The sequence below is a fragment of the Schistocerca serialis genome, chromosome 1 (assembly GCF_023864345.2).
Source record: "Schistocerca serialis cubense isolate TAMUIC-IGC-003099 chromosome 1, iqSchSeri2.2, whole genome shotgun sequence".
NCBI classification, from domain to species: domain Eukaryota; kingdom Metazoa; phylum Arthropoda; class Insecta; order Orthoptera; family Acrididae; genus Schistocerca; species Schistocerca serialis.
The window spans coordinates 970957313-970979425 of NC_064638.1; the positions used below are offsets into that span (position 1 = coordinate 970957313).

General features: G+C 42.3%; 1 protein-coding gene across 1 annotated transcript in view; it reads right to left on the minus strand.

The window, feature by feature from the left end:
• Positions 1–22113, minus strand: part of LOC126453251 (uncharacterized) — a 123180-nt gene that overhangs the window by 2715 nt on the left and 98352 nt on the right. Inside the window, exons 3-4 of the mRNA XM_050091126.1 lie at positions 14048–14428; positions 6973–7146 (exon numbers count right to left, since the gene is read on the minus strand). Coding sequence (XP_049947083.1) covers positions 6973–7146; positions 14048–14428 — 555 coding nt within the window. The remainder of the gene's footprint in view (positions 1–6972; positions 7147–14047; positions 14429–22113) is intronic.

Consider the following 22113-nt stretch of genomic DNA (forward strand, 5'->3'; position numbering starts at 1 on the left):
TTCACTTACTGCATTTTTATATTTTCTCCTTTCATCAATTAAATTCAATATTTCTTCTGTTACCCAAGGATTTCTACTAGCCCTCGTCTTTTTACCTACTTGATCCTCTGCTGCCTTCACTACTTCATCCCTCAAAGCTACCCATTCTTCTTCTACTTTATTTATTTCCCCCATTCCTGTCAATTGCTCCCTTATGCTCCCCCTGAATCTCTGTACAACCTCTGGTTCTTTTAGTTTATCCAGGTCCCATCTCCTTAAATTCCCACCTTTTTGCAGTTTCTTCAGTTTTAATCTACAGGTCATAACCAATAGATTGTGGTCAGAGTCCACATCTGCCCCTGGAAATGTCTTACAATTTAAAACCTGGTTCCTAAATCTCTGTCTTACCATTATATAATCTATCTGATACCTTTTAGTATCTCCAGGGTTCTTCCATGTATACAACCTTCTTTCATGATTCTTAAACCAAGTGTTAGTTATGATTATGTTGTGCTCTGTGCAAAATTCTACCAGGCGGCTTCCTCTTTCATTTCTGTCCCCCAATCCATATTCACCTACTATGTTTCCTTCTCTCCCTTTTCCTACACTCGAATTCCAGTCACCCATGACTATTAAATTTTCGTCTCCCTTCACAATCTGAATAATTTCTTTTATTTCATCATACATTTCTTCAATTTCTTCGTCATCTGCAGAGCTAGTTGGCATATAAACTTGTACTACTGTAGTAGGTGTGGGCTTCGTATCTATCTTGGCCACAATAATGCGTTCACTATGCTGTTTGTAGTAGCTTACCCGCATTCCTATTTTCCTATTCATTATTAAACCTACTCCTGCATTACCCCTATTTGATTTTGTGTTTATAACCCTGTAGTCACCTGACCAGAAGTCTTGTTCCTCCTGCCACCGAACTTCACTAATTCCCACTATATCTAACTTCAACCTATCCCTTTTTAAATTTTCTAACCTACCTGCCCGATTAAGGGATCTGACATTCCACGCTCCGATCCGTAGAACGCCATATGTTATCATAGAGTAAATGTGCAGTGTGAATGAAAATTTGCGCACTCTAACGCCACAGAGCGATTCGTTGTGTGCTAACAGTACAAAGATATCTGTAACAAAATTTAGTTCCGTGCATATTTTAGATTGAAAACATGTGTCAAGGAAGCCCCTCCATGAAACTTCCTGACAGATTGAAACCGTGTGCCGGACCGAGACTCGAACTCGGGAGCTTTGCCTTTCGCGGACAAGTTCAAATGGCTCAAATGGCTCTGAGCACTGTGGGACTTAACTGCTGAGGTCACCAGTACCCTAGAACTTAGAACTACATAAACCTAACTAACCTATGGACATCACACACATCCATGCCCGAGGCAGGATTCGAACCTGCGACCGTAGTGGTCACGAGGTTCCAGACTGTAGCGCCTAGAACCGCTCGGCCACTCCGGCCAGCGCCCGGGCAAATGCTCTTGGTAGGTGGGAGATGAGGTACTTTTAGGGGCGTCGTATGACGTCTGCCCACACCAAATTACGAGAACCGTGACGAACAAAATGAAGATAAAAGAAGAAAAAAGTCCGTAGAGCACTTGCCCGTGAAAGGTGAAAGTCTCGTGTTACACAGTTTTAATTTTCCAGGAAGTTACATCTCACCATACACACCGCTGCGGAATGAAAATATCGTTCTGAAGCCGAGCCACGCTTTACGGTCCATTGCCTGTACTGCTTCTCTTTTATTCAGATATCTCCCTTCTACCAATGCAAAAAGAAGGTATAAAACATGCAGAATGTCTCCACATTTATAGGTTTTATAGTTATGGTGTCCCGTCAAAAGCAAATTTATTTCCTTACTGACTAAGTATTTATGTCATATGTTTTCAATGATTATTGTTCATTGCTAAAAACGAACTATAAATGAATGTGTGTATTGGAGAAATAAATTACTACAGCAATATTGGTCAGATAAAGAAAGACAAAAAAAATCCACTGACACACCTTGACCCGAAACTACTCTCGAATTCAAGTTTTCAAACGGAGAACCGCAGCCACTGTGCACAATGGACAGTACAACTACTGAGAGCTGTTTGAGGATTCTTATCGAACGTGGTATTACCATGTTGCCAAATTTCCTACCTCTGACGTCCATTTTCTGCTGAAAATATGCACAGGGCGAAAAGTTTTTGCACGCCACAGAACAATTATCTGCACACTAACAGCACAAAATGTCTCAGAGTGGACAAATTGTACTTCACCTAACATCTAAGGAATCCGACAGTGACGAAAATGAAAAATTTGATTAATGGCACCTTGTGAACATTTATTAATTGGAAGAAAACTTCATGGCTTTACTAACAAACTTTCTCATATCGAATATGCCTCTTGAAGATGCTAAAAGTACGGAGGAAACCAACACCTTGGCTAACTGATCAAATAAAACAGTTCATGAACCTCAGACAAAAATGAAAAACTCAAGTATGCCCACACATTAACTCAAGACAGAAAAAGACCAGCTGTGCTAAGGAAAAACCTGAGTGGTTTTGGTATAGACAAAGTAAAAGCTGCAGCTGATCCCATTGTCCCAGCCAAGAACAGAACCGATACTTCACATTACCAACGACAATTGAACCACAAACGAAACGCAGTCATTGATTACTTCGTGTGGGTAAACGACTATAGCCACGAAAAATTCTGTCTAAGCCATGTTACTTGCAGCACCTACAAAAAAGGCATCAGCATCTACTGGACACGATGACGTCACAGTCCCAATGATGAAGCTTATCATTGAGCCAATTCTGCGCACAATCACATACATCTTCAACTACTCCGTAACCATAGGTAGTTTCACTGAGGCATGGAAACGTGGACCAGTTAAGCCATTACGTAAAAAGGACGCTGCCACAGCACCCTCTGATTGCCGACTTGTTTGGATTCCTCCTGTACTGTCCAAGGCCTTAGAATATACAAGGTGGTCCATTGATCGTGACCGGGCCAAATATCTCACGAAATAAGCGTCAAACGAAAAAACTACGAAGAACGAAACTTGTCTAGCTTGAAGGGGGAAACCACATGGCGCTATGGTTGGCCCGCTAGATGGCGCTGCCATAGGACAAATGGATAACTGCGTTTTTTTTAAAAATAGCAACTCCCATTTTTATTACATATTCGTGTGGTACGTAAAGAAATATGAGTGTTTTAGTTGGACCACTTTTTCGCTTTGTGAAAGTATGCTATGTAAAGCCTATGTACCATAAAATAACTTCCATATAACGAAAAAAACGAACGATTTTGATCGCAACCGTCTCTAGTCTCAGTGAATTTCATGTAGGTGGTGCGCCGCAGCTTGTAAATAGTTCACCATGATAAGCTGGTAGTTAGTATAGAGGTTTTCTTGAGTATACCATCTTCGATATCCAATGTAATCATAAGTGAGTCTAATGCACTTACGGTAATGACAATAATAAAGTGTAATCTGAGTGATTCTTTTACAATCATATTCCGTTGTATGGTATCATAGTTATAATGCTTAAAAGACGTCTGTCACATATGTGAAACGATGGATCTGATGACGTCTGAAGCCGTAACTGGTACTCCACGAAACATCTTTATTCAAACAACACCTCATTCTGGTGTTTATGACGTTCCCTCAGCCTGTTCTTGTAACAGTCTAACAGTTTGTCTATTTAAATGTAATGTACGTAGTAGTGCACAAATAGAACACGGTATGGAAATTTTCATAAGAAAAATTACAGTCAGTTTGGTAAATGGAACAACTAAGAGAAAAAGAAACAGTGGCAAATGAAGAAATAGCAGCGCACACAAGTGAATTTTAATATCTGAGACATAATCTTGAAGTATATGAAATCAGACGATGTTGAAATGAAATTTCAATGTTTTAACCTACACTGCGACCAATATTAAAATTTACTTTCAAGAGGGAACCCAACGCAAAACATACTTATCTGAAGCTCTTCGCTTATTGATCCATGAATGTGAAAGCTGGACTAATCTCTGAACTAATTTCTGACCAGCTAAGACAAACTGAAAACTCTGAAATGAGGTTTCTCCGCTTTGTAGGGATTGTTACACGCCCCTCCATCGTAAGAAGAATGTTGTCGGGCATTAAATTTGGAGTCATCTAGACACAGAAAACAGAATAAGCTGGAGGAAAAATGTTGAACGGAAGGTAGGCAGTAGGATCACTAACGGCTTTGCAATATAATCACAATGGGAAACGAAGTATGACCACTTCTCAAAAAGCGTCAATATTTTTGAGGCGGAACAGGCCAGTTGGTCTAAGCCTTGATTCATCGTCGTGATTTTCTTTTACCGACAGTATTACTGCAATACATAAAGTGCCTGTCTATTCCAGCTTTGTGAAAGTATCATATCGACTGCTCATGTAACTTCATAGCTTCAGCGGCATGATCGCTGTATCGAAAGGTTTGGGAGGAGATGGGAGCACAGGATTATTACACACTAGGTTCTTACAAAACACAGTAGGGCTGATACAAGATGTTGAAAACACGAATGTCAGCTTTTGATACAGAATTTTAACTTTCAGGGGAAGCATACACCCAAGGGGCTCCGAAGTTGTTCGTATTTCGCATTACTGTAGTACATACAGAACTCTTCCAAATGCTGAGACTTCCTGGCTGATTAAAACTGCGTGCCAGACCTGGAAAAGAACCCTGGAACCTTTGCGTTTCTTGGGCAAGTGCTCTATCAATTGATTTACTCTATAACGATGCCGGGGTAGCTGAGTTGGTAGAGCACCTGCATCCAATAGCTTAGCCGGCATGGTAGCTCAGCGTGTTCAGTCAAAGGGATAGCTGCCCTCTGTAATAAAAAAATCTGAGGGAATGGATCAACGAGCGTCATGGGAGGTCCGCCCCCAATAAACGCTCAATAACGAAGAAAATGAGATTTTTTTAAAAATAAAAAGGTTCTGAGTTCGAGTCCCGATCCTATCTGGGGACACTGCGCTGGAGAGTGAAAAAGAATTTCATTCTGGTTACAAATGGTGCTCTAGTACGATGCGCTTTGAAAAATTGATATTCAGTGCTTCATGAGCCTGCTTCTCCATTCTTCTGATTGTTCTTGAACTGGACAATTGGCTAACGGCTACATCATCTGTAGGATCGAAATAAAGTGGTTTACAACGGACCATGTAGGCAAGCAGGCAACCCTGGCTCATTCCACGAGCAGGGCACACAGGTGCATTCTGTCGCAAAAACGACATAAATAAAGTGCACATTGAATTTTCCTGAAATATTAAGATTGAGTGCCTGACTGGGACCTTTGCCTTCTGAGGGCAAGTGCTCTGATGACTGAGCTAGCCAACCGCTACTCACAACCCACTCTCACAGCTTTACTTTCGTCAATACGCCTTCTCCTACTTTCAGACTTCAGTGATGTTATCCTGCATACTCCTTGAAATAAGAATATTGTGGAGAAATGGCATAACCACAGCCTAAGGGATTGTTGCGAATCTGAATTCTAACTGCAGGTAAGTATGCAGTTATTCGAAACTTACTAGCCTACTGAAATTACACTGACTGTTAAAAATGAAGAACCCAGGAGACAAGATCATACGTCAATGAAATTTTGTCCTCGTACACACTGTCGGCGGGTATGTAAACGATTCTAGTTGCAGTTCTCTGTGGCAAGTAGAATGGCTGCCAGAGTGCATTAGTTTAGTTAGTGCTTAGTGTTGTTACCAAGCGTGGTGGGGTCGAAATGGGGTTTGAGTAGTATCAGATGTTGAGTGCTCACTGAAGGACAAGTAGATTCCGCATACTCGTGGGAGACAGTGTTATCTGCTTCTGGCAGAGTATGGAAGGGGCCCCATTGTGGGTGCCCGTTTGACCGCATGGTCGAATTGTGCTTCAAGATTTGAGGGGTAGTCGTATGTGATAGTGACCTGATGTTGGACAACACTGGAACATTCGGGCAGGAATATTCGTTGTCAAGGTTCCGGTCGACTACGCCTGATGACTTTAAGGCAGGATTGTCTTGTTGTACACCAAGCAGATCTGACCCCCTTCAAAACATCTCCGATAACAATGGACACTCTGTAACATTCTGGGTCATGTCTCACCATTAGTCTGAGACTAGCAGCTACTGGAGTAGGGAACTAACGTTTCATGCGTAGGCTGCCGTTAACGTTACAACACAAATAGCTCTGTTTCGAGTGGTGCCATAACCAGTAAGCGTGGACTGCTGAAGAACGGCGTCGAATTATGTTCATCGACAGATCACAGTTTTACACTGTCCCGGATGACCATTGTCTGCGAATCCGGCAGTGACCTGTGAGAGATCCTAGTTTTCTAATGTTTTCGGGAGGCGCAGCGGTATAATCCTGGCTTCATCGTTCGGGGAGCGATTGGGTATGACTTCAGGTCAGGACTGGTAGTGATTGACGGAACTCTGATGGCACAATGGTATGTCACAGATATCCTGTGTCCTCACGCGACAGTAGCGGGGTGCCAGTTTCCAACAGTACAAAACTTGGTCTACACATGACACATGTCTCTATGAACATTCTTGGTAATGCTGAGGTACTCCCCTGACTAGCAAGATCCACAGATATGACAGCGACTGAACACTTGTGGGAACAGCTCGGACATCAACTCCGTCCCAGTAGCGGTATTCAGGGTACCGACGACCAGTTGCAACAATTGTGCGTCAGCTTGCCTTAGGAGTGCATATAACAGCTTTGACACCCTTCCCCCAATCGAATCATCCAGTGGGCTTATTCTGCCTATTTCTTCGTAAATCTGACTCGATTTTGTAAACAGGGGTAGAACTTAACCTACCCTAACAATGAGTTAAATTTCACTTAGTTTCACCCTATCCGCCCGTGTGATTTACTTTTACTTCTGGCAGTTTATGTACTACAATGTAGCGAAAGATGAACGAAATCGGTAACCGATTAGTGTATGCCACCCTCGAGAACGGTGTAGTCCATGAAAGTACCTCCGAATGCAGATGGTCCAGAGTGATGTGGTCCGCGGCGCCGGCCGCCTCGTGCTGCAGCTGCTGGTGATAGGCGCCCACCAGGTCCTGCAGGTGTTCGCTGAGGACGGCACTCTGCACGGTCGTGAACAGCAGGTACATCACGTCGGTAGCAGCCGATGCGTACCGCAGCACCTGCCACGTGACCCATATCATTGGTAAGCGGGTACAACAGGCTCAACACAGTACAATAAAGATAGTAATCCTGGGAAGGTCAGTGGGACGGAACAGCTAATGTAAAATCCATCGAACTGGATATGCTTGTGATAAGAAAAGCACCATGGAAGCAAACTCGTGATCTGAAGCGCAGTGGGAGGCGAGAGATTTTTAATCTTCGTACTAGTTTGATTCCATCATCAATTTCTTTACTGTTTTGTGCCAATGTTTCCCCCACTTCATCTGTCTTACTCCACATCCTCAACAATAAGTAACGGTACATATACATTAGTACATCCATAAGTGGCGATCAACAAATTTCCGTTTGAGGGCGTTGCTGCAACCGATACACGAAGTAGCTCGACTCCGAGGAAGGTATATAATCACCGGCAAATAGACAAGTGATTAATGACATTCGTGTTCTTTCGAAGGCTAGCGGTAAATGCGAAAACGTGAACCATGGCGACGTTGCCTACCACATGTGTCCAAACAGGACTAATGTGGGGACTAATGTGGTGTCATTATTTTGTGGGCTACCGAAGGAAAAATAGCGGTAGACAGCCATCGGAGAATGAAGAGTGTGTATGGAGCAGCAGGTATGTCGGAAACCATCGTTGTTGAATGGTGCGCCAAGTTCCGTGTGGTGTGCTGCTACTTCATGATAACACATGTTCCCATGTCGCAAATTTCGCAACGCAGAAGTTACGCCAACTTAAGTGGGAGACACTCGAGTACCCACTCTACAGCCCTGCTCTCTCCCCATTCGATTATCACGCTTTCGGTCCCCTAAAAATACGAGGGTCGTCCACGAAGTAAGTTCCGTTTCTATCTGTGGCAGCGCTACGATCGCAGTTCTGAGCATGCGCGGCAGTTACTCTGACTCAAGGAGAGGAAATAGAAACGGAACTTACTTTGTGGACAACCCTCGCAACTTTCAAGTGTTGACGATTGCAGTGGAAGGAGAATGTGCAGCAAGCAGTTACGGACCTATTCACGTAGCAGGGCACGTGTTTTACCAAATGGGTGCCTTCAAACGGGTGCGTCGGTAGGATGAGTGCCACTGCGATTTTATCTGAGTGGCATATCGATTTTGGATTTACGGCCAAACAAACATTTTGCTCGTCGCTCTATGACCTCAGAAGTTAAGTCCCATAGTGCTCGGAGCCATTTGAACCATTTTTTTTTAGATGCTGCTATCGATCGCATTACAGTTAGTCGGTGGGCAAGCAGGTTACGTGACGAAAGCGGGCACGGAAATTTTGAGGATTATCCTCGCAGCGGCAGGACTCGTACTGCACACACTCCAGACAATGTGCAGAGAGTTAACGAATTGGTGACTGCTGAAAGACGCATCACAGTGAACGAATTGTCACGCTATGTTGGGATAGGGGAAGGAAGTGTTTGCAGAATACTGAAAGCGTTGGCGTTAAAAAAGGTTTGTGCCAGGTGAGTTCCCAGGATGTTGACAGTGGCTCACAATGAAACAAGAAAAACTGTATGCAGCGAACTTTTGGAACAGTACGAGAATGGTGGAGATGAATTTCTTGGAAGAATTGTGACAGGTGATGAAACATGGCTCCATCATTTTACACCAGAGACAAAGAGGCAATCAATGGAGTGGCATCATACAAATTCACCTAATAAAAAAAATTCAAAACCACACCTTCTGCTGGAAAAGTTATGGCTACGGTGTTTTTCGATTCCGAAGGACTCTTGCTTCTGGACATCATGCCAAGTGGAACTACCATAAATTCTTATGCATATGTGACGACACTGAAGAAACTTCAAGTTCAACTGAGTCGTGATCGACGTCCTCGGCAAAAGCAGGATGTTTTGCTGTTGCACAACAATGCACGGCTACAAGTCAGTCAAAAAACCATGGAAGCGATCACAAAACTCGGATGGGGAACACTGAAACACCCGCCTTACAGTTCTGACCTGGCTCCATGTGACTATCATCTCTTTAGGAAATGAAAGACTCTCTTCGTGGAACAAGGTTTGAAGATGATGACTCCCTTGCGCACGCTGCCAAACAGTGACTCCATCAGGTTGGTCCAGAATTTCACCGTGCGGGTATACAGGCGCTGGTTCCGAGATGACGTAAGGCAGTTGAGAGGGATGGAAATTATGTGGAGAAATGAAAATATTGTTCCTAAAGGATGTATCTACACACTGTAAATCTTTAAAACATGTAGAATAAAAGATGGATTTAAAAAAAAAATACTGTGCATTTCTTTTGGAGTGACCCTCGTACTTGTTCTTGATAATTTCCGACCGCCTTAGCTACCTCGAGCTTTGAAACCTGCCCTCCTCGTAATAGACATGCTCCACCCTCGTCTATCACTTTGTCGTATCTCTCTACTTCGGGCTGAAACTGTCAGATTAGTTTTGAAGGTTCAAAATTTAAAATGTGTTCAGTTTATTTTTACAACGATCTCTTATTTTCTAACAATACTATGTTCTCAAACAATTGTTTCCGAAATAATTTGCTCAAGCCCGTGTCAATACTTGAGATGAATAATCTGATTGTGTTTTTCTTTCTCAGTTACCACTCGCCTTAGATCGTAGAATTATTACACGATTCCACACCTTCTGTCCTGGTGTTATGAAGTCATTCATTCTCGTACAGTTTCGGTTCCCTTTATTTCTCCTAATCACTTGTTCTAATATTGTAATTCGCTATCTACATTGCTTAACTGACACGCAACCAAGACGGCAAGTCCCAACTCTGCATATTTTCTACTTCTATTATTATTATCTAATTGTTGCTGCTGTTGTATTACCCACAGCACCATCTTGTTTAATGCTACTATAAAATTGACACGAATATCTGGAAACTGAACACAGCAGCTCTTATCAACGAGTCTCCCGTAGAGCGGTCACGGACAAATGCATCTTCTGAATTAGAAATGAACTACATGTTGAAAGAAGTGAAATCATGAGCTCAGAAAGAAAATTTTCAATCCATATACCAGATATCTTCTCTTTGTAGTATTGTCAAACTCAATTTATAAACTAGATTAATTTCTACGTGTCATATTGCACTGTTTCAGCAACATTACAATGTTGATAAAGGTAATAAATATACTCTAAGAGTCCTCGATTATTGTGTTTTGTGAAGAAAACTGTCTAGCTCGGTGAATAAATTTCTTTTTTATTACATGTTTCGGCTACTGCCAACATCAGGGATCAAAAAACTCGTGAAACAAGGTTCAGAGCCAATATTAAAATACACGTATATGGCTAATCTGGATAGCAACCGAGATAACCTCACCTTGATTACGCATAAGTTTTAACATTAATACTAGACCTCGTTTTCCAAGATCAAGATTTTTTTACCTGATGATGGTAGCAGCCGAAATAGAGTGTTAAAAAAGGAAATTAATGTGGCGACATACACGGTTTTATTCGCAAAACATTACAATATGGATTTGCGAGTTGTTGCTGTAACTCATCCTACGAATCGCAGCGTTGGGGTGAAGTATTTGTGTCGCTTATTTAGCCTGGTATTGTGTATATTGCACTGAAATTTCCCAGATATATTCGATGAGGCAACTTCTAGTGGCTACTACAAATACGTTTATTTCTCACCTTGCTCCTAGGAAGTAGATGACATTGATATCGTTGGGCCACAGTAAACTACCTAAATGCAATGTAAGAACAAACGATGATGAAGTAGTAAGAAACACCTCCAATATTCCCTCTGTGCTCTTTCATCCTATTCATCGATTTACACAGGAATATTTGTTTTTGAGATTACCCATGAACGCACATATACACACAGACTGTGCAGAGTACGCATTTGACCTCTGAGCACTTGAAGGAAGTTATCGGAAGACTGTTTTCTTCGACATTTGGCAAGAGACACTATCTTATGTTCATTTGTCGGGAGCTTAAGGAGTGAGCAGTCGGCACACTTTCACTTCGATTTAAAGGTTTTTTAAATAAATGAAAGAGGAGACAATAAGATAGTCAAGTCCTAACACAAACGTACCAGAGAGCAAAGCAGTTTTAAAGAATTATAACTGCTTGTAGATTCATATGAATAAAGATGGATATTTAAAATTGTTTAACTGAGAATCGGAGGCTTTGTCGTTTGACACGATTGTAAAAAATGCCGAACTGGGAAAGGAACTTCTCTGCCCTGACATTCTGCTGCCTGCTTGTATTAAAGCACATGTCGTCATAGTATTGAATAGCATCTCTTATTCCATAAATACAGGTTTTTCCAGCTTTCTTTTATATTTTTAAATCTTTAAATGTGAATCTAAGACAATCCTAAAATATAATTTTTGTTTTTATCGTCTAAAATACGTTTCTACCTGCTTTTCAATAACAGTTCATTCTTTCCGCGCACTATACGAGATTGGAATAATAGAGAATTGTGAAGGTGGTTCAATGAACCCTCTGCCAAGCATTTAAATGTGATTTGCAGAGCATCCATGCAGATGTAGATGTGAAATAATTTACAAATGCCCTTGATGAATATATAGAAAATACTTGCTAATGGGCTGAAATCGAATGTGCAATCGTGTAACCAATAAAGGAAAAATGGCAGCTGCAGGCGGCGCTGTATCATTTGAACTCTCCTTATGTATTGTATGTACGAAAACGTGCTGAAAAGTAAAGCCTTTGAAGTTTTTAATCTGTCCTCAGTATCAGTTGAGGTATCACGTGTCAGGCATAACACACTGTGGACTTTCCCGCTTCACTGACGCGAGCAGCAACCATCTGCCACTAGAGATCTCCGAATTCTAGCGTGGAACTACGTCTGTGAGGAACGTGCTCTAATCGAGTTTCTAATCGCGGCAAACGTGCTAGTAACTGAAATCCATAGACGAACGAAAGTTGTATTCGGTGATGATTCTGTTGACAGCAGTAATGTGTGTTGTTGGGGTTTTCCATGCCCGTAAAGAAGGTCTAGGGACAGCGTATTTAATTAGTGGAAACTGCGGAAAGTAAACAACTATTCACGCTGGTATGTAGAATGTATGTGTCTGGCGACATATCATCTGACTTACGGAAAAATATCATCCATACAGTTCCGAGGACTGCAAGTGCTGACAAGTACGAGAATTATAGCACGATCAGCTTAACAGCTCATGCATAGAAGTTGCTGACAAGAATAATATACAGAAGACTGGAGAAGAAAATTGAGGTGTTAGATGATGACCAGTTTCGCTTTAGGAAAGGTAAAGGCAACAGAAAGTCGTTTCTGACGTTCCGTTTGATCATGGATCAAGACTAAAGAAGAATCAAGGCACGTTCATAGCATTTGTCGACCTGGAAAAAAGTATTCGACTATGCAAAATGGTACAATATGTTCGAAGTTCTGAGAAAAATAGGGGTACGCTATAGGGAGGGACGGATAAAGTACAGTATGTACTAGAGCCAACGTGAATTATAGGAGAGGACGACCAAGAACGAAAGTGCTCGGATCAAAAAGGATGTAAGGCAGGAATCTAGTGTTTCACCCCCACTGTTCAATCTGTATTTCGAAGACACAATGATGAAATAAAAGAAAGATTCACGAACGGGATTAAAATTCAGAGTGAAAGGATATCAACAATATGATTCGCTGGTGACATTGCTGTTACGAGTGAAAGTGAAGAAAAATAACATGATCTGCTGAATGAAATGAACTATCAAATATGCATAGAAAGCAAATCGACAAAAAATACGCAGGTAATGAGAAGCAGCAGAAATGAGAAAAGCGATGAACTTAATATCAAGATTGATGGTCACGAAGGAGATGAAGTTAAGGAATTCTACTTCCTAGGCAGAAAAATAATCAGTAACGGATAAGAGCAAGGAGGACATCAGAAGTAGAGTAGCACTGGCAGAACGGGGATTCCTGGCCAAACTAAGTCTACCACTATCAAACATAGGCCTTAATTTGAGGAAGAAATTTCTGAGAATGTACGTTTGGAGCACAGCATTGTATGGTAGTGAGTCGCAGTGCTGTCAACTAGATCAAATGACAGAGTACACTAGATGCTGTCAGAAGAAAAGGTTTCTGGGTGTATATTACTACCCAGCTTCACAAACTAAGGAAAAACCAACAAAATATAAGGAAATGTTCGCATATTTACTATAACTTACGATTGTACAAGAAAAAATTAACTTACTGAAATAGACTAGAAAAAAAACCTGAATAAAAGTTGATCTGAAGAGTTTCGATAGATATCCACAAATCTGATAGTGTATCTGGAATGGATGTACATTAAAAGTTGATGGCTATTTACATGCACAAGTCCTGATCAAGCAAACAGTGTGTGTGTTCCCATAACTATCCATACTCAAGACTAAAATGTGGATATGTTATGAAGTGCACAACAATTCATAAATTGATCACTTGGTCGTTATATTACTGTGTAACGTTATTCCGTTAGAAAAAAAAAGTGACCTACAGTACCGAACAGTAAGTGCACCCCAGTTCGATTCCCGACGATATTAGGATTTTTTTAAAAAAATAAATTGTTCCTCACAATGTTAAACTAATAATTATAAAATTTAAATGTGTTTAAACAGTTCCGTTAATGTACGTAAAATTAGTATATTCAATTTATGTGTAGGCTTTCGTGGCCGATGTCACTGAAGTTAAAATCTTTTGTGTTGTTGGGCCACGTCATACTTCTCTAAACGATCTAAGTTTCGAGCACTCCGCTGGGATCTCCTTTAGGATTTTGTGGTGTGCTCAATTTGCAGTGGACGCCACAAGGTCCTGAAGAAGATGCCAGCAGGGGGCCGAAACGATGATCGTTTGGAAGGAATTTGCAGAAGATGTTAACTTGAGATTCAGTTAGTTGCGATTACTATCACTGTAAGGAAGGAGGTATAGGGCGGGATATTGTACCCACTGAACTTCGGTCTTGCCCACCTGCATGTCGAGAAAGCGCAGGTCCTGCGGGCGCCGCTGGTCGTCGTATTGGAAGAGCATGTTGTTGGCGCTGCTGTCGCCGTGGCAGACGACAGCGGTGGCCTCGTCGACGTCGGCGAGCAGCCGCCGCAGCCGGTCGTACAGCTGGTCGCGCAGCGGGCGCACGGCGGCCACGGCGGCGCGCAGCGGCTCGTCCCACTGGCGCTCGTCGCTCAGCGACTCCACGGCCATGAGGAACGCGTTGTCCACCGAGTCGCTCGTCAGCAGGCGCGCCGCCGTCGCGAACGTCAGGTCCGGCTGCAGCATCCGCCTCAGGCGCTCCGCCGTCTCCGGGCTGTCCCTCTTCAGAACCAACGTAGTCGCGTGGAACTGGGCCAGTTTCTGTGCAGGCCAAATAACGGAGAGTTAGGGATCTGTATGCAACGGGCAATCTTACGCTTTCAGTACTCGAACGGCGATGGTCCAACGGCTACCAAGATTTAGGTTTCCGTGATTTAGTATTGGAAAAAAAAACAGTCTTAGTAGCAGTTTTAGTTTTGGTTTTTATTTTTATTTTTCAACGATGCGTTTCGCCTTATTCAGGCATGTTCAGGTTATCTACATAGAAAACAAATACATCTATTTAAGAATCGCGATCGCGTTGTGCAGATTTGGATAACCTATAAGCATGTATAAACAGATCACCTATTGAAAGAGCAAATACCTTAATTTGGTATTTCTTAGAAGAATCCTTTAATTAGTGTAGCCAAAGGGCATCGTCAAATATATCATGCCAACATCGCCTTCGTTACACTCAGTAAAAACTAGAAATATAAAATAATAAAATCATTACCTAGATGGACGCGAGAGGCAACAAAATCTGCATAACGCGTTCCCGTTCACAGGAGCGAGTAACAGAGTAAGATGGGGGCACAGGTAGTAAGCATAATGCGCCACAGCGTCGTGTGCCAGTACTGAATCCTAATACAGAGTCACCTAAAGAGGTGGCACTGCGACGCAGCGGTTATAAAAATGAGAGATCGTAAACTGGATATGCATACCCACTACAACTTTATAAACGTAATGCACATAAAACATTGATAAGATGGAATTACTAGGGGCAACACCTGTGCATAACTTATCCTAAAATTTTGACGAAATAAAATATAAATTAAGGCGGTAAATTTAAAATGAGAAAACAAGGTGTGTAATACAACACACAGATGCCGTACATAAACAGATTTTTCGTATTATATACCACTAGAACAAGAACATTAAAAACACAGGACTGTAATTTCAGATAAAGAGGCCGCCCATGTAACACTCAATAGTGCATCATTCGGCGCTAGAACTTCTAGCAAGAAAACTTTTTTTTATAAAATACAAGTGAAATTATTAGGCTTAAAAAATACACACCAACGTGGACGTTATGCGGGTAAACTTTTCCCCCCTTTTTTTATAGATACATTGAAGTGTGTAAAATGCGTCATCATTTAAAGCGACAAACTCGCAAGTATCCTATTTGAGTCATAAAAAAACCCTAATGGCATGGCTAAGAAGACGACATAAGACCAGAGAGGAACAGGGCTCATGTTTAGGCAGAATTACGAGAGCTCCAGGATTACATTAATAACACCGATTTCATAACTTCTAAAAAGGTCTGATTGGCACCAAATATTTGGCCGTTAAGGAGAGACAAATCTTTGTCTTCCATATGCCTAAATATTTCAATTTCTTCCAAAATGTTTAACTTCTTACCCTTTTGCGCAAAATGTAAAATCTTAAGATTTTGTACTTGCGGAGTACTATGGCCACTGGCTTTAAGGTGTTGGGCAAAGGCAGAGTTCTGTTTTACCTGTCCCCATCTATTAAGAAGATGTTCTTGCAATCTAATTTTGAAGATTCTGCCTGTTTGTCCAATATACTCTGCATTACAATCGCGACACTCCAGCAGATATACCCCCGATGCCAAAAGGTTGTTCGTTTTAGATGATTCATGATGTATGTACATAAACTGGGGATTGGTGATCGCGGAAAATACTATACGAGAGCCCACTGCCCGGAAAAGTTTTGCCAGTTCATAACTAAAATTGCCCATAAATGGCAAAGAAATGTAATTGTGCTGCGCGACAGAAGGTGCATTGGGGGAACTCCGAAGTGGCATTGTTGTTTTGTCTTGGTATATCCTATCAACGAGCGCAACACTGTAGCCATTATTACGGGTGATATACTTTGGATTGTTAAGTTCTCTATTAACTGCGTCTTCAGATAATGACAATTCGCATAGACGAGTGATCATAGCTCTAAAAAAACTAATCTTATGCTGGCGAGGATGGCAGGAAGAAGCATGAATAATAGCATCTGTGTTCGTGGGTTTGCTAAAAATAGCTATGGATACTTTGTTATCACGTAGCTGTAACCGCAGATCTAGGTAATTGAGGACTCCGTCAGTATTCATATCCTCATGTGTGAAAATCATCTTTGGGTGAAGGGCATTAAATTCATCAACCAAACCCGAAATTTTTGATTCATCGCCATTAAACACAACGAGAATGTCGTCAACATAACGCCGATAAAATAAATTTTTTTGACAAAAGTAGGAATTGCGTTTAAACACCTGAGTTTAACGAAGGCGATGTTGGCCTGATATATTTGACGATGCCCTTTGGCTACACTGACTAGAGGATTCTTCTAAGAAATACCAAACTAAGGAATTTGCTCTTTCAATAGGTGATCTGTTTATACATGCTTATAGGTTATTCAAATCTGTACAACGCGATCGCGATTCTTAAATAGATGTATTTGCTCTCTTTTTTCTATGTAGATAACCTGAAGATGCCTAAATAAGGCGAAACGCGTCGTTGAAAAATAAGAAAACTGAAATTGCAACCAAGTCTATTTTAACCAATACTGTTAAGCACTGGTTTGCTGTATGCCACATATGAATTGGAAGAATTCCGTGATTTACTTAATTTGCTCCAAGAAAATGCCAAAATGGTTTCTTTGAAAGGTTACGACTGATTTAATCCGGTGATCTCAACTGCACGCAGACCCGATATTTTACGTACTCTCTAAGTTGTCACTTTTCGAAATAGGTCAACTGCACGAGGTGGTCAATTTTTGAATCAAGTCAACTGGGCGCGGACGAAAGCAGAAGTTGCCATTATAGCATTTTCCTTCCTATTTTCGCAGTCTTAGGACTCTATCGCTACTATTCCAGACTAGTCATACGTATGATCTTTCACATGATTCAGTGGTAGCCTTTAATTTTACACTACTGGAAGTTATCTGGCTGTTTAAATTATCAGTGGCTTCATGGTTATTATTAGTATACAGAATATAGGTGAAGGATCATTTAAGTAAATGATTGACTTACATGGTTTTCCTTAACACCTCCACGCTATTCTAAGTTGTGTTTCTCTATCTTTCCGAAATTTAGTGCTTTCACTTGCCGTATGCTTCACAGGAATGCCACAAACCATTTCTAATCTATTAGTCACATACGAGAAGTAGGCACTGGCACATACGGCACACCATTTTACACACACTGAGATTGTGACTGACGGTAAGTGTTGCCAGCAGTTCAATGCAAACATTACCAAGTAGCAAATAAAACACTTGCGCGCAGTCTACCTGTTTGCTGAGGTAATGCTGAATTTGGTCTCGTGCACTAGGGCAAACAGTAAAACTTTTCCGCGTATTCGGTACCCACCAGATTTAATTCCCCATTCTTGACAGAGTGCGGCATTGTCCCCCGGCTCTAATGCCATTCCACATTCGAAACTCACTTTAATGTTGACGAAGTGAGACTGTTGCTGCGTCTTTCTAATTCCCGAAAGTAACTAAGAGGAACAAAAATAAAGCCGACATTTGAGCTGTGGAATGAAAGGCAAATATAACAGATCTGTTCAAATGGTTCAATTGGCTCTAAGCACTATGCGACTTCCCATCTGAGGTCATCACTCCCCTAGATTTAGAACTACGTAAACCTAACTAACCTAAGGACATCACACACATACATGTCCAAGGAAGGATTAGATCCTTCGACCGCAGCAGCAGCGAGGTTACGGACAGAAGCGCCTAGAACCGCTCGGCCACAGCGGACGGCAGCAGAGAGGAAGGTATCGCTAAACTTCCAGATAATATTTATTTACTTTTACCTGAATATGTTATTAAAACGTGTAATTCATTGAATCAATACATGGATTTCTTTCTAAATGTAACCTATTCACTTTAGTTCTGTAAGGACGAGAAGAAGTGTGGAATTTAACTTACCGTCGTTAATGTGATCGTCAAAGAAGGAATCGTTAGAGAAGGACCACAAGTTGGATAAGGATGGGGAAGGAAATTTCCCGCTCTCTTTCGAAGAAACCAGTCCGCATGTGCCTATAGTGATTTCGGGAAATCACGGAAAACATAGATCTGGATGACCGGTCGGGGATTCGAATCGTCGCCATGATGAATGCGAGTCCAGTATGCTGATCACTGCGTCACCCCTCTCGTTGCATTAGTATTTACATTTTTTGGTTTTCCCTAGGTTGTGAGGCTGTGTAGTGGTACAGAGCCAAAAATATTTTCTTCTGTCAGTATGTAGAATATTGTACGTCCTCTGATCAAGTTCACAGCATTGCGTTTTATGATTGGGTGTGGAACGTCATCGGGGTTTAGAAAATCTGAAGGTGTAGTATCTTTGGGAGCTGTCCCTTTTGTACTCGATGGTTTCTATCTGACAGCTTGCCAAATTTCAGTTACTTTTTTCATACAAAGCTTTGGTCTTCAATGTCGATTAAATTAAAAGATGTACGTGACGGTGGATCTGCTAGGTGACAACGTAAAGTCTTAAGTTAGTCTGTTCTTTTCTGTTAACTGCTATATACCAGGTTGCCTTCACATTTGATGGGTGATTGCGAATCGCTCACGGTGAAGTCATGAGAACAGGCCTTTAAAAATCCCTCATACTCTATGTTCGCAAAGTACGCTGTGAGCTGTGAGCAACATAGCCCCCGTTGTGCCGGAAGGAGTGAAGTCACATCAGGGTATGCACAGTAGAAAACAGACAACAGCGTCGATTCTCCGAGTTGATCTCTGGGGAACCTATGTGAAAAATAAGTGAAAGACGCTAAGATGAAAAAGAAAATAGTAAATGAAAAGAAACGAAAGACTGGGTTGAAGAACGACGATGGGAATGCTGCATGTGGGTGCTTTACCGAGTAGCCACGAAAAAAGAAAATGAAAACCAGAAATAAGGAGGAAGCAACAGAGTCATCGGACTTATGAGATGTCAGCGACATTCGTGATGACGTTAATGACAGTGATTACTGTAGGTAACCAGTTTACTGAAACTGCAGTTACGACCTAAAAGATGCATTCAGGTTTCAATGGAGTCGACACAATCCTCTAAATCTTCCATAAATGGAAAATCCAGTTTCACGAAGCTGAAGATGGATACTGCGTCAGTGTAATATTGCGTCAGGGTAATATTTTCACCATTATGTCTTCAGTGCTTATCAAGGCATTCTACATGTATTAAACATCATAGGTTATCTACATGTACATCTATATGACTACCCTGCAATTAACAATTCACACGTAAGTGCTTGGCATAAGTGCTTTCACACTGTTTCTCTGCCGTTCCAGTGTCGAATAGTACTCGAGAAAAGCGAACACTTCAGTCTTTCGAAGCGTTGACACTCAAAGCTGCTTCCTGACTGCTCGTAATGGACAAATACAGGCCTCGTATAGTCTTCAAGGTAACTTTTTACTGTTCTTCCTGCTAAAAAGTGGCTAGTTCGGATAACTATGAAAACGGTGGACAGCGATCATGCACCCTTCTCTCCAAAGTAGACCCCAACGGTTCAATAAAATTGAGATCTGGTGACTGAGTCGGCCAGGGGAGATGGAACAGCTCGTCCTTGAGCGCAGAAATCCAGTCCTGGACGAAAATGGTTCAAATGGCTCTGAGCACTATGGGACTTAACATCTATGGTCATCAGTCCCCTATAACTTAGAACTACTTAAACCTAACTAACCTAAGGACATCACACAACACCCAGTCATCACGAGGCAGAGAAAATCCCTGACCCCGCCGGGAATAGTCCTGGACGATGTGAGCTATTTGGACAGGTGCTATCTCGTCTTGGAACACAGCATCACAACTGAGGAACAAACATTGTATAATGGGGTCGACCTTCTCAGCCAAAATGGTCGTGGCCGAGCGGTGCTAGTCGCTTCAGTCCGGAACCGCGCGACCGTTACGGTCGCAGGTTCGAATCCTGCTTCGGGCATGGATGTGTGTGATGTCCTTAAGTTAGTTGGGTTTAAGTAGTTCTAAGTTCTAGGGGACTGATGACCTGAGATGTTAAGTCCCATAGTGCTCAGAGCCATTTGAACCATTTTTTGAACCAAAATGGTCACTTGATCCTTGGCAGTAATGCGATCGTGAATAGTAACCATGTGTCCCATGGAATTCCACGATATCGCTACCAAAATCACCGTCTCCCTCCCCCCTCCCCCACTTCCACTCCCACCCCTCGCCAGGTTTCACTCTTGTTACTTAAAAACTCTGTCAGAAGTTGGGAATAGTGTTAAATAAGAGTCCTCCAACCAAATGTCTCATTTTGTTGCTGACAGGCTTCGCGAGGACAGCTTTATCTGTTGTCGTTGTCTTGTTTTTCGTCAAAATCCTGCTCAACGACTGCTTGTCGAGATCATTCAATAGACACTTCCGTCTGCGCTGTGACTTTTGAATGTTGGGCTCCATAAGGTTCCCTTTCTGTGCAGCGACCGTGGAATATAATTTTAATAATAAATTTAGCGTATTATGTTCCTCCGCTTTTGCTCTATGCGGGAACTCGCAACAACTTGCTAACGTTCAGCTTCACTTAGCTCTGGTATAAGGCACTCATAGTTATACAGAACTCTGTTCTGATAGCTACTGACACTTACAAGGTGCTGAGGTTATTGCCAGGTGCCGTTCGTGGTCAAATGCAAGAGCGCCATCTGCGATCTTGGCTGGCAACTGCATTTTTGTCAAGAGAAAACGCTTTTCGCGGAGGTATGTACCGTCTACGCAACTAATTGAAGGGAGTTTGTTTATTGGGAAACGTGTTTCGCTTCTTTTATTTGGGAAGCATCACCAGTGGCGATTTACAGCGCTGTTAACTGATGCGTGCAGTCCTGGAGACGCATTAGTTAGTTACCATACTCCAGCTGGCCGATTTGTGGCGTTCTTTCACCCCCTTTTGTCACATCGCATGTGTCACTTGCATTCCGCCTTCAGACCACAAGTGGCCGATCGAGACAATCCGACCGCCGGGTCATCCTCAATTGAGGATGATGGATTTCTTTGACCGGAGCCGCTACTATTCGGTCGAGTAGCTCCTCAATTGTCATCACGAGGCTGAGTGCACCCCGAAAAATGGCAACAGCGCCTGGCGGCTGGATGGTCCCCCATCCAAGTGCCGGCCACGCCCGACAGCGCTTAACTTCGGTGATCTCACGGGAACCGGTGTATCCACTAACGCAAGGCTGTTACCTGCCTGTGTCACTTGCATATCACAAAATGGAAACTGCAAGTGATATACGCGATGTGACAAATGTGGCCGCGCGGTTTGAGGGGGAATGTCACGGAATGCGCGGCCCCTCCCGCCGGAGGTTCGAGTCCTCCCTCGGGCACGTGTGTGTGTGTGTGTGTGTGTGTGTGTGTGTGTGTGTGTGTGTGTGTGTGTGTGTGTGTTGTTCTTCGCGTAAGTTAGTTTCAGCTACTTTAATTAGTGTCGTAAGTCTACGGGTCTGGGGAGCGATGACTTCAGCGTTTGATCCCTTGGGAATTCACACACACTTAATGACAAAGTTGGGTGAAAGAACTCCAGAAATTGGCCAACTGGAGTATTGAAACTAAGGAATACATCGCCAGGACCACACACATCAGTTAACAGCGCTGGAAATCGCCATTGATGATGTTTCCCAAATAAAGGAAGCGAAAGACGTTTGGCAATAAACAAACTGCCTTCAATAAATTGCATAGACGGTACATACCTCCAAGAATTTAAAGCAGCTAGGGGAAAGACGGAGAACAGAAAAAATGA